Here is a 14,298-nt window from a genome sequence, read left to right on the forward strand (position 1 = left end):
GATGGTCTATGGAGTACTTCTGAAGGAGGCTGAGGGCAGTGATTATTCTCAACAGGAGATACAGACAGTCGATAAGTCTCCTCAGAGGGATGGTTGTTATTCTCTTGTTGAGGCCTTATCCCATGATTCCTGTCAGCAGGTGACAAGTGACGAGGAGTACTATCCAATGGAGATCTCAAGGATCGATGGTCAGACTCAGGTGATAGTCGGTTATTGGTTGTGACCGGTGATCGAGACCGATGAAGTAGTTCAATGCTGGGAGGATTATGGAGGATATCTGCTGCAGGCCTTGAAGTTCTCTGAACCAAATCTAGCAGGAAAAAAAGGCAAAACTTAACATTAGCTGTGGCATTTATAATCAATAATAATAAGCTGCAAATATATATTTCTGTGAATGACTTCATTAGGTTGCTCACTCAGCTTTGGATGTTAGAGAATGAACTTGTTTTTAAATATTATTGTCCAACTGGATTTGCAGTGTTTTTCCTCTTGATGGTGTCTGGAAGTACTTTTTCAAAATTGTCTGATTTAAGGATGCAGTCATTATCATTATTATATCACAAGGGTCACAAAAGCAAAAAAAAAAAAAAAAAGTATCATTAGGATCTTAATTTATTTCAGAATATAGTGTTACTGAAAGAGGTGGCATAATGTACACATGTAACCAGTGAAAACTTCACAAATGTGCACAGCCAAAAACATTACAAAGTAGCTATAAGTACACATGCAAACCTCCTGCAAGATAAAGCAGAAAGCTAGGTTCAACTCCCCTCAGATGTACATATCTCTCTCATACCTTCATTCAGTTATTCACTTACTTTCTGATCACCCACTTTATCAAACAATTCGGGTATTGGAGAGCCAGACCTATGTTAGTACTCAGCCAGTACAATGCAATGAAAAACTAATTGTGGACAGGATAAATGTCGACTGTGTGATTAACACACACAGACACACAAACACACACTTATAAGCAGCATGAGAATTGCCAAACGACCAGAATCACGTCTCTGGGGATGTGCAAAGAAGCTTGAGCATCTGGTGAAAGCCCACACAAACAGAGTGAGGGTATGAGGACTCCACACAGCTGTGAATTGAAGTGGCAACCAAGAACTTTGAGGTAGAAACACTAACCTCTGCACTACTGTGCTAAACAGCATCACTCATCTCAAAATCTTAACAAAGCCTACTACACTTTCCTAACAATACTTGTGCTACCCTTAGCAGTGATGTTCTGTAATATAGGTACATGACTGCAACTCCCCTAACAAATTTCTGCAACACAAAGTTTATTAGTGCAATTCTATCAATAAACCTTTCTAATGCTAATATGTTCATGCAGTTCTATGAATTTTATTTATACGATTTACTGAATTATATGAAATACAGTGTGATTACACAATATTTTAACTGAAGTGCTAAATAAATGTAGAGATCTTACCAAAGCTCAACTACAATCCTAACATATATACCGATCTAAAACCACACACTAATAACTATTTTACAATATACACAATAAGTGTTACTATCCTTATTTATGCTCATATTGTACATATTTAGTATTGAACTGTATAAACCAGTGCCACCCCTAAAGTGAATTTCTCTTACTGCTAATGACAGGCAAATGGAGATATGCTAAGGGTATAGCATCAAAATGTAACCTATCAAATCATCCTACCAAATAACTGACCATAACGAATAAACAGTAATTTGAAAACCGAATTAATATATTTCAGAAAAATCAAATTATACTGAAAGGAAACTAAAATTCTGTAAACCAAAGAGGCTCAGGTTAAAATACTTTTTTTTAATGAAACTCTAATTATACATCTAGAAATCATATGTGCAAACATAAGGTTACTGAGAGATGCTACTAATCAATTTTGACTTCTTTATACTTGATAGGGAAATAATGGATCCATATTACGTTTTTAACTAAATTGCACACAAAATAGCAGTTGAAATAGGTTTTCCCTTCTACTTTTTTACCCTTCTGGCTGTAAACACACACACCAGCATCACCATGACACATTCTTTTCAGACTGCTCTCACTCATCAGAAACTCATCTTCTCAACATCTTCAAACTCACTTTAGAGTAGGCTTGTGTTTGGTATGCCCATTTATGTGCATCTTCTTGATTCCAAGAAAAAAAAAACTGACTAGTAAAGTTAGTGCCTGGATTACTAACAACTCCACTCCAGCATTTTCTTTGCATTTAAATAATTTTCTGATCCTACTATTTCTGCATACACATTTAGTAATATTCTGGGCCACAGAATATCTAAACATAAACACATGCTTAAAGAAACCTCTTTTTGAACCCTTCAATGGTTCTCCATGCCTTCTTGTTAGTTAAGCATTTGATTCACAACAGTGCAACACCATTTGATTTAAACTACAAACCTATTCCTGGTTATGGAGATCTCCGTCATTATACTTTATAATGACATTACAAGCCTTGATTATAGGAGATGGATATATTCAACCAGTGATGTTGACAGGATATGGAAAAAAAAGGATTTCTCAACCTAAAAGTGCTATCAAAAGCTAAAAGTACTGCATTGAGGGGTTCTGACAGTATCTCTGGACATCTTAAATAGCATGAAACACACTCCTAACAACACTGTTCAATCTCATTCTCCATACTAGTTTTGTCCCTAGCTAGTCATTCCCCTCCATCAGGGAGGACCTTCCACAGACCCAGGCAATTGCAGACCTATAAGTCTGACCAGCCTCATATGCAAAGCCACTGAAATACTTACTTGGAACTAATCAGTCAGGACATAGGGAATCTCCAAAATCTGGACCATCTCAGTCTGGATTCATCAAGGCCAGGTAATGCTTACTCATCCTGATGGAATTTTTTGAAAAGGTTAACAAAGCAATGGATAAAGGCGATAAAGTATACACCACATACTTCAACTTGGACAAACATTTTGATATAATTCCCTGCTCAGGAGTAGTAGAAAAGCTAAAAAAAAAAACTGTTACTCACTGGATTGCCAATAGGCTAACAGATGGGACGTGAGAAATCAAAATAGGGGAAGTTACTTCACAGAGACTAATCACCAGTGTAGTCCCCTAGGATTATGTGCTGGGATCTCTCCTGTTTGGCATCTACTTTTCTGAAGTAAAAGCCAATATCAAACAGTGCTGGCTGACTACGTTTGCAGATGACTTTAAGATAGGAGCAATAATTTTATCCCTAAATGAATTAGCCATCCTACTGGATGGTTTGCCCCAAATAAATAACTGCTGCTAAAATCATGGATTGAAACTAAATGTCAAAAAATGCATTACTGTATCCTTTGAGAAGTCATCTACCCCAAGAATCTACCACACTGATAATATGCCCCTAAGAGCTGATGCAGTTGTTTGGGATTTGGGAACTTACCCTGACAGTGACCTAACTTTTGACCAACAAGTGTCCACTGTTGGGAGAAAGTCTTTCTATATTGCACAGCTTATAAACAAAGGGACTGTGTTTAGCCCTAGGGATGTCATTGCCTCCCTTTACTCAGCCCACATTAGGCCAATCATTGAGTATAATGCCCTTTTGGCATGTATCTGTCTGGACACATGCAACAACTGAAATGCCCACAGATATACCTTACAAAAAGGATACAAGGCCTAAACAACATGTTCTACATGGACCACTCAAAGACCTGTCACTATACTTGGTATCCTACAGACTGCTAAGATGTGACCTGTATCTAGCATACAAAACATGCTCCATCCCAGTACTGATGGATTTACTGCACATCAGTCAAATGTCACCACAAATACTCAATCTAGGGATCTAAACCTCTTCTGCAACATCAACTTGGAGGAATAGGTACATCTTGCAGAAGATACTGCTACCCTGGAGCAGACTTCCCATCCACATAAAATCATATTCATTCCTGTCCATACGCAAGCACAACTTGGATCTATGGAAGGGAAACAGAAAATTTACCTCCATACTGCCCCCATTAAAACTAACAGACACAGACAACTCCTAAATGCTTTATCCCATACATGGGTCCCCTCAAATATTCTATGCTATGACTCCAGTTAACCACTGACAATTCATGCAAGTAAGGCCCGGTGCATGGCAGAAAAAACAATTAATATACACCAACACACGAGCCAGCACTCCTCATACTATGGTGAATAGATAGTTAATAAATAACACCATCAGTGCTGCAATACCAACAAACAATGTTACAAGACTTAAATACATACCTCTTACAAATTCGTATTAAGTCCAGGAGAAAAAACGGCTCCCAGCCTAACAATCCAACCTTTCTCTTTATTATTTAACATGGTGTGCCAGCCTTCTTTATTATCCCTGTTTAACACAATCTTATCAATAATAACAAAATGAACCATTGCAGTTTTGTGCTGTAAGGTATGTTTCTATAAAGCGCTGGATCCTCTGGCACATCTAATGTCATTAAGATGTTCAGAAATCCTGAGTTTCAATGAACGTGAAGTTTGTCCAACATAAAATGCTGAACAACTGCAAGTGGGCCACACTTGGTGATATATTTTTTCATCGACAACTGACAGTTTATAAGTATATGGACAGTGTTACTGGAAACCACTGGATGAGCTGTTGTTTACTCTACAGCTTTATGTGGAACAGTGCCATACAAGCTTACTAAGAAGTTTATTAAAACAAAGAAGGTATATAAAATTCATTCAGCATATTGGTTGGACTCTTAACATTATCTTCAGTTATTTTCAGCCCTTGAATGTATGTGTGTGTGTGTGTTTTTTGATAAAATACACAGGAGCCGTTGTTGGATGGCATTTTGATTGTGGAAGTGATGTTTGCCATCCAGAACATCTTATTGGAGGAATGAGCTCTCTTCCTGTTCACTGTGATGACATCCTGAAGGGTGTTTGAACAGTGGAAATGGTGTGTACGAAGTTTTTTTTCTACTCTCTATATATTGGTGTGATGGAAAAGAATTATATTGTGTGACTTTGATTTGTGCTAGCTGCTCCTTATTCATGACTGTGAATGACATTAACATCTATAGTCCTAATTTGCTTTCAGAAGCCTGGGTGAAGCAGTACCATCTTGCGTGGCACTGCAGGATCCATATATTATGTTACATTCCAATTTATTTAGAAGTCTCAGAATGATTTTCTTATTTTGTAATTGTTGAGAAAAAGAAATTAAATTTAGCCACTGTTTCCACACTCTTCTGGGTGTGTCTTCTGGCAAGTAAAGAGGATTACACTGTCATGCATTTACATTCCACCTAAAACTGCTATAATGGAGTTTAAGAAAATTCTGGGAAATAATCAATCATTACTTTTAGGTGGGGACTAGCATTTGATTTGCAATGGTAAAGATGTATGGGGGGGCTAGAAGGGAAAATATAAAAAAATGAAAATATTTGGTATGGAAGATGTGAATTCAGTAGTAGGTGCTCAGAGAGAATTTACATATTATTCCCCAAGGTCCAAAAACTGGGCTAGGCTAGACAGAAATTATACTTCTTGAGAACATGTGCATTTATTTGAAAGTTCTGATAAGTATTCAATAACTATTTCAGATCACATGCCAATAATAACTAATATGAAAATGCAGGATATTGAAATAAAATTAGACACTAGCACTTCCCCATCTATCTGTTAAAGAGAGAGGATACTAAGGAATGGGTATTAGAAATTATTTGGGAATTATTATGGAAGATTGAAATTTGTTTAGATAATATAGATAGGGATTGGGATACAATGAAAAAAGAAGTTATGTACTCACCATAACATTCCATCTGTGTTGTCCATGTTCATTCTTCCTCAACTCATGGGAACTCATGGCTTTGGATCCAGCTTGGATGTTGCAAAAGCTTGTGGTAACCAAAAATCTCTCTAGCTCTTCCCTTACCCACAATGCACCAACCCCAAGTACCTCAGATCTTGTTTGCTAATAACAGCAGAAAGACATATTGTAGTTACAGACAGAGGAGACTATATCTGGAGCTATTTACCAAGGAATTGTCATACTTAAAAACACTCCCTATTCCAGGAATTTTTAGGGCGGGGAGTTGAGGAAGAATGAAAATGGATAACACAGATGGAACATTATGGCCAGTACATAACGTCTTTATCTGATGATGTCAATTTTCATTCTTTCCTCAACTTATGGGACAGAGTCTCTACAGCTACCTAAATCCCTGGGTGGACTCAAGCACGGATATTCTTGAGTACCGTTGAACCAAATGATGTTCTGCCACTGGAGACCATGGCCAATTTGTAATGAGTAACAAAGGTATGGGTAGTAGCCCAAGTTGCTGCCACACAAATGTCATCCATGGAAGCTCTGTGCTGGGAGACTGATGAAGTAGCCATGGGTCTAGTGGAATGAAATCATAATGGTTTTGATAAGGTAATGCCCAATTTGTTGTATGTAAAATAAATACAATCCTTCAGTCATCTGGCTCGAGTGATTTTGGCATCGGTTTTATGTCAGGAAAAAGAAACAAATAACTGATTAGTTTTCCTAATATTTTCTGTTCTGTGCAGGTAAAAATGTAGTTGCCTGTGAACATCCAATAAATGTAAAGTGCACTCACCTTTGTTAGAAAATCTGGGGAAGAATACTGGCAAGTTAATAGATTGATCAATATTAGTCTCTGAAACAACTTTAGGGAGAAAGGTAGAGTTAGTTTGTAAAGTGAGCCTGTCTTTGTGAAAGATCGAATAAGGTGGTTTTGAAGATAAAGCCTAAATCTCTGAAATTTTTCTGGCAGAAATAATGGCTACTAGAAAAATAGTTTTCCAGGAAAGATACTTGAGGTCACCTTTAGCTGCAGGTTCAAAGGGGGGGATGAGTAAGTTGCTGCAGTACCAGATTAAGGTCCCATGGGGGTGTAGGGTCCCTAAAGGGAGGCCTAAGAAGAAGAGTACCTTACAAAAAGGCTTTACATAGCCTATGGGAGGCAACAGAAGCACCTTCAAATCCTACGTGAAAATTTTATATCGTCACTAGTGCATCTTCACTGCGGATGAGCTCGCGCCTTCTTTAAAACGTACGGCTAAAAATTCAAGAATACTATGCAAAGGACCTGAAAAGGGATCAGCCTTACTTTGGCAGGCCCAGTAAGCAAATCTTTTCCATTTATTGAAGTACAGTTCAGGTGTAGATGGTCAATGGGAAGACAAGAGTATCTGACAGACTGGGAGGTCAGCATAGGTTGTTTGGCTACTAATGGAATTGGAGAAGCCAGGCTTGTCAGCTTGAGGCTTGATATGTCTGGATGGATCATGCTTGTCAGGTGTGACAGGAGGTCTGGAGATGGAGCCAGAATCCACGGTGGGTGGAGTAAGTGAGGTCAAAGGAAGGGGAATCTAATCTGTAGAGGCCAAAAAGGTGCAATAAGGGTAACTTTGCTCTTCATCATGGCACCTTTCTGCAGGAACTTGGAAATTAATAGGATTGGTGGATTGGCATAAAGCAGGCCAGGGGGCCTATCATGACGTAGAGCATCTCTCGGTGACTCCCCCTGTCAGGGGATCAGAGCAAAGTTGCTTCTGAATTTGTTGTTTAAGGGAGAAGCGAAAAGATGGCAGCAAGGCTGGCCCCACTGAAAAAATCATCTTTGCCACATTCTTGTTGAGAGACCATTCGTGAAGTAGAAGAATGCATCTGCTCAGCTTGTCTGCTATCATATTGGGTTCCCCGAAATATGTGTTGCTATGAGAAAGCTGTTGGATGAAATTGCCCTTTACCACATGTTGAGTTCTTCTCATAAGATCTGCTCCCTCCTTGTTTGTTGGTGTACCAAACTACTGACATGTTGTCCGCTTGAATTACAATTGTCCCCAAGGGGAGAGCTTCTTGAAAGGCCTGCAATGCTAAGAGGACTGCTCATCTGTATGACACTGATATGCAAACTAGCCTCTTCAGGGTACCAAGTGCCTTGGACCATTTCCCCCAACTGGGAAACGTCCATGCTCAGTATGGCCTTGGGCTGAGGAGGGAATGAATGGACACCCTTGTAGAATCTGATCTGATTGAATCCACCACCTGAGATCTCTCTTGCAAATCTGAGTAATATGCATCAGGGTTGACATACGTTGATAAAATATTGAGCATTGCATTTTTAGCATCCACTGCAGAATCCTCATGTAAAATCTTGTTAAAGGTACTAAAGTTATGTCCACTTCCATTGATCCTACAGCCTGAAGGACTGCGAGGGCTGAAATGTTGGTGCTGTTGACTATCTTCCTGACCTGTGTGCTTAAGGTCTGCACTCTTAGAGGAGCCCAATCATCATGCCAATAAACTAAGTAAATACTCCCCTTTGGTACGTACCTTATCAGGCACCTGCAGCAACTTCAAAGACCTCAGAGATTTATAACCAAGAAAATTCAGGGTCTCCAGCACGTCATAAATTGACAGACTGAAGTCACTGTCAATGTAATCAGCAGGGTACAGACTACTTAGAGGAGACTTGTGCCTGAACTACAGAGGAATCTCGGATCCAAACCTAAAGGAAATGTTGCACATCCATAAGTCAAATAGGACAAGGTTCACCCACTCCAGGAATCTTAACCTGGTCTGCAACATAAACAGACATACTGGAGAAACAGATGCAACATAAACAGACCTACTGGAGAAACAGATGCGTCTCTCAGAGGTTGCCACTCCTCTGGTATAGGCTACCAATTCACATCAAACAGAGCCCCTCTATGACCTTGTTTAAGCACAGCCTGGATGACTGAATGGAAAACCGTAAATTTTCGCCACTGATAAGATTTCGAGTGTAGGCAAGATCCTTTATATTGGGTTTCTCTAGCATTATATTGGGTACACATGGCTATGTTTATAAATACCTTCAGGTCAATAGCCTAGTAACCACCTATGAAGCATTGAGGCCATCACTGACTTTGTATTGAATAGTGCTCCTATAAATTCCAAATTCTGAGTATGTTCCAAATGAGACTTTTCGTAGTTTATGGCTATGCCTAGACGAGAGCATGTCTGAAGAACATGACCTCTTCCTCTATTACTTCATGCCTGGTCAAGGTGGTAATGAGCCAGTCATCTAAATACATAAACACCCGAAATCCTTGCAGTCTCAAATGAGATGCTACTTCTGCCATGCATTTGGTGAACACCCTGGAGGCTGTGGTGACAGCAAATGGCAGAGCTCTGAATGGGTAATGACTGGCTCCCAGCTGGAAGCGCAAGTACCTTCCTGATCACCTGTTCATCTCTATATGATAGTACACATCCTGAAGGTCTATCAAGCACATCCAAAAATCTTTTCCCAGACATGGGAGCATGAACTGAACCGTGACCATCCGAAACTTGGTATGCAATTCTGATTTGTTCAAGTTGCTGAGATCCAAGATTGGTCTCCAGTCCCCTGTTTAATTTGGTACTAAAGAGAATCTTGAGTAAGTTCTGGATTCTGTCTGGTCTAGCAGGACCTCTTGGATGACTCTTTTTTTCTAACAACTTCTGTATTTGAAGTGCTGCTTGCTCCATCTGACTGGGTGGAGCATTGGGGATTTTTCTTGCGGTTGGAGGTGAAAAGGAAAAGAGTATTACATAACCTCTGGAAACTATCATCTGCACCCATGTATCTGCTGTTATCTCTAACCAGGCTCTCTTGCGCAGGGATAAATGACCCTCGATTGCCTCCAGAGGGGAACAACTGTTCCTCCTTTCAGAAGTGCTCAAAGGGTCTATCCAAAAAGGAATTGCTGGACCCTTGGTTTTGTGGGCCACCTCTGCTGTGAGGGCAGCATCTACCATTGGAGTTCCCCCCTCTACTCCTGGGGGACCCTCCTCCATGTATATCCTGGAAAGGACCCTGGGACTTCTTGAACTACATTTTTCCAGTGCCGCGTTGATTCCTGGAGAGGGATCTTTGAGGCATGGAACAATGTATGCCCACGGCAGACAGGGTCTTTCTGTCCTTTTCACACCTGGATAAAATGTTCTTAACTGTGGGACCAAACAAAGATGTTCCGTCAAAGGGGAGCACTGACAAATGAAGACTTGAAGGGCTCCACAAAATCACGTAAGTGCATCTAGGCATGCCTCCTTATAGAAACTCTGGAACCGCCTGCCTTTGAGGTTCCTTCAGCTGCATGCAAAATTAGCCTTATGAGGAACTAGCTATCGATTACAGGGTAGGCAACTGAGAGGTAACAGATGCCTGTACCTCATCAGAAACAGATCCTGGAAAGGTATCAGATAGTTCCTTAATTAAGTCTTTCTGTAACCTTCTGAAATGTGCAAAATATTTCAGAGACCTTAAGGTGAAGGTCACTGAAGCACAGACATGCTTCCTAAACCTGTCCATTGCCTGAGACTCCTCCAGTGGATACACAATGGAACTTTCTTCAGAGAGTTCCTTTTTTTGTGCTACAGCCACAACCATGGCATCTGCAGGCATACCTTTTGTCCAAAACTGCCTGTCCTCTGGTGCTGTCAAAATTTTATCCCATCTCTGGAGGAACGGGCTCAATATCCGGCCATCCATGCCCACTGAGAGATCAAATCTATGAGGTCATCGGTGGGCAGAGTCACCCAGGAGGTAGAACGCCTCCAGGAATACAGACACCTCAGACGAAGAGTTGTTGGGACTTCCAGCCACCTCTCTGTGTCAGGATTTCAAGGATGTCTCCAAACTGGACATCTTTAGGAGGTGACCATGGGGACCCTTCACCTTCATCAAAGTCTGTATCTCCTGTGACTGACTCCTCAGAGAAGTCTGTGTTCCCTCTTGCACGTTCTCTTCTTAGGGACCTCCCTCCTTACTGGGATGCCCTGGGAAGGTATCAGAAGATGTGGGAACACCCTTCTGGGAAGCCTGGGGTTTCGGTACCAGCTATCCCTGTGGAGAGAACAGATGAGACTCTAGATGAAGAGATGGCAAACCTGCAAACTGAGGATTCAAACGGAAGGGAACCATGTTTCTCATGGAAGCAGACAAGGCTCTCTCCATGGCCTCAAAGGCAGACCCTCGCAGAGAAGAGGACCCTGGATCCATAAGGGCAAGCCTTCAGAATGTAGTCTCCTCCTGCTCAGAGGAGAACTCCCTAAGGCCAAAGTTGGAGCCAAACTAACCTGTGTTGAGGCTCAGACATGCAGAGAGTGCTCTGAAAACTCTGACATCCACAGACCTGACAATGCAACCCCAGCTCCAAGAGCTCTCTGGATCTAATAGAACTGAAGAGTTCAGAGCTAGCTTTGGATCTGAGGATAAAGCAATTCTCGGATCTGATGCTGATGGACCTGGAAGCCTTGGATCTGAAAACTCCAAGACCAAGAGCGGGAGTTGAAGGAAGAACTTGCAAAGGGGGTGTAGTAGAAGGTCGGATTTCCTGACTCAGAGGATGCTTGACATGCTTTGAACCAAGAGAATCTTTCTCACTAACCTCTTCATGTCTTCTTCCATAAGGCTGCTAGAAGAGTGAGTGGAAACTATTGATGGTGACTTATGTCTTTCTTAAAAAAGTAGAAGGGACCCTAGAGGGGACTAGGTCCACTGATGGAGAGTATCTGGCTCTTGGCAGACAGAGAATGTCAGGTGTCGAGTCTGATGCTTTCTGTGTCGGATCTGAAGCTCTCTGATCTGACGTATCTTTGACCATTTTAGGTTTTGGATCCGAAAGTGAAGTTGAATCTGAGGAGTCTTTCTTTCTTAATTTAGGATCCAAGGTTGAAGTCGGATCAGATGACAAACTTTTTCGCTTATCCTGCACCCCTTCCTATATAGGAGGACAATGTCCCACCTTCTAAACACAAACACATATATATATATATATATATATATATATATATATATATATATATATATATATATCAACTCCATGGTAGCACAGCAGTGGGAAAAAGTGCAAAGTCCATTATCACTGAAAGTGGTTACATTGACTATACTTCACACAAATGGCACTCGCTAAAATAACCTCTGTGTTGCTGTCACGATTCAGTTTGTTTGGATTACTTTTTGTAACTTGAGTTTTGCTTCACTGTACTAAAGCATTCAGTACAGGCTGTGCATATTTGGAGAAGACTCAAACAAGGAACTAACAATGAACTCTGGATCTGGAAGTAGAAGGTTTTCTTCATTTCAGTATGCCATAAAGGACACATGGGAGTCTGAGATAATCACAGAAATTGTAAATAACTGTTATGTACAACACTTTTCAGTGCAAATTTCAACAAATCCCATTCATCTTCTCTACTCTTGTCATTTATTCCTACTCTATGCCTTTATGATTCAACAACAGTTTACATCCTGACCACTGCCACTGTAACACTGAATCACAAGCAGTGGGTCAACAGCAAGACACCTACAGGGGATGCTGATAACCTTTCAGGAACAAACCAAGGCAGTATAAAGCGCTGATGCAAATGGACTGATCATTCACTGAAAGAGTCCCTTTCTCTTTGGGTGCATGGGTGTGGTTCTTGTGCCAAAGCCTCTCCGGGGCACAGGCTGTTGAGGGGCACAATCAACACTTTTGAAGAGGACTTGATCATTATTCTCGGTAAGAATACAGCCACAACCGAGGGTGCTTCAATGACACTGTGTATGTGAAAACTGTATAGCAGGCTTGGTGGGTCTTAGAGGTAAAAGTCTGCACACTGAAAGTTTTACCTCTGTAGTGATATACAGAACAATCTTTACAAGGGACAGTATCCTCCAGACTGGATGGCTTAAAAGGAACATCAGGCTTGGAGAGTTCTTGTAATCTGTCTTTAGAAAAGAAAACACATGGCATGGAACAAGTTCACTAAGGACTACATGCCAGTGTTGTCTTAGAATTCTACTTACCCTTTCTATGAATGTGCTATATGTTGTAATAAAATAAACACCATCTAGGCCAGTTCAATCTAAATCGCATAATTAAAATAATAGTTTGGGAACATGTAAGATGCAAAAAATGGTTTGGGGAGCAGGCCTACAATTCAGCATTACTTAAACGTTTGCTCACAAGACCTCAATTTGTTAAGATTTTTTTTTTATTATGAATTAGAGCTGTAGTCCAGAACAGTACATCTGTGTGTCCCAAATCTTCCTGAAGAAAAAGGTCTGGTTCATTGCTGTTAATGACATTTTACAACCACATGGCACCAGCAATGAATTATTAAGCATTTATTATAAAACATAATGTTTTCATGATTTCAAATTTCCTTTATTAATGGACATTATCTTTATATCTGAGTTTCACTCATTTATTCTGATACTTTACTGACAAAGTTTAGTTACCTAACTTTAACCTTCTGGAAAGTACCATAAGTTCAGCTACATATAACTCTTTTTTTCTGTATCCTTGAAACCCAGAAGGCAGTGAGCCAAAGCAATAATTATATCTGTGATATAAAGACCATTTGAATTTCATTGCATCCATATTACTTTGCTTGCACATTAGCAAAGAAAGCCAAATGAATACTGTTGGCATTTTTCTGAAACAGAATTATGACATTAAATGGTGCAAATACAGACATTCCACTGTATGTATCTTGCCAGTGCTTCCCACAGTGGTGACGGGAGTAGATGGACCTGTCAAGTGAATAATTATTTCATTTTGTATGAGCAAGAATTATTGTGAAAGGTGAAGTCAAACAAAGACTTTCCTTTGTAATCAGTGACCCACTTAGAAAGGATGGCTGAGAAGTATGCTTCACAGTCATAAGATACCTGAACTGTCACACACATATGTAAGTGAAATATTTACAGAACTCATATGATTTGCAAGTAAACACAGAAACTTGCAGAAACATTAAGCAGGAATGTTCACTAAATGCATACAAACCAGAGTATGTTGTGCTGACTTGACATTAGGCAAGTTGTAAACAGAAGAATCAAAGGTTTGCAAGAACATAGAGAATCAGTCTGGCAGAAAACCATTTATATTCCTTTGTTTTGGTATGCCGCAAAATTCTGCATGAAAAACAAATGGAGAAATGAGCCGTCCAGTTGCACATAACAGTTATTTACAAACAATTTCTGTGATTCTCTCAGACTCCCTTGTGTCCTTTATGGCATACTGAAATGAAGAAAACCTTCTACTTCCAGATACAGAGTTCATTGTTCGTTTCCTGTTTGAGTCTTCTCCAAACATGCTCAGGCTGCACAGAATGCTTTAGTACAGTGAACATGAGAAAAATTCAAGTTACAAAAACTAATACAACCAAACTAAATCATGACAGCAACACAGCAGTTCTTTTGATGAGTGCTATTTGTGTGAAGTACAACCACTGTAACCACTTTTGTATAATTACTGACATTAATGTTTTGAAGGAACCTAGCAAATTGGATATGGAAAGGACAAAG

At 40.1% G+C, this 14,298-nt stretch overlaps 1 protein-coding gene across 1 annotated transcript in view; it reads right to left on the bottom strand.

Annotated features, from left to right (window-relative positions):
• Positions 1 to 14,298, bottom strand: part of ETV6 (ETS variant transcription factor 6) — a 1,357,390-nt gene that overhangs the window by 114,571 nt on the left and 1,228,521 nt on the right. The window contains exon 5 of the mRNA XM_044088174.1: positions 1 to 310. This exon is cut by the window's left edge and continues 239 nt beyond it. Coding sequence (XP_043944109.1) covers positions 1 to 310 — 310 coding nt within the window. The remainder of the gene's footprint in view (positions 311 to 14,298) is intronic.

Source organism: Protopterus annectens, chromosome 11.part0, assembly GCF_019279795.1.
Source record: "Protopterus annectens isolate FY-2018-M chromosome 11.part0, PAN1.0, whole genome shotgun sequence".
NCBI classification, from domain to species: domain Eukaryota; kingdom Metazoa; phylum Chordata; order Ceratodontiformes; family Protopteridae; genus Protopterus; species Protopterus annectens.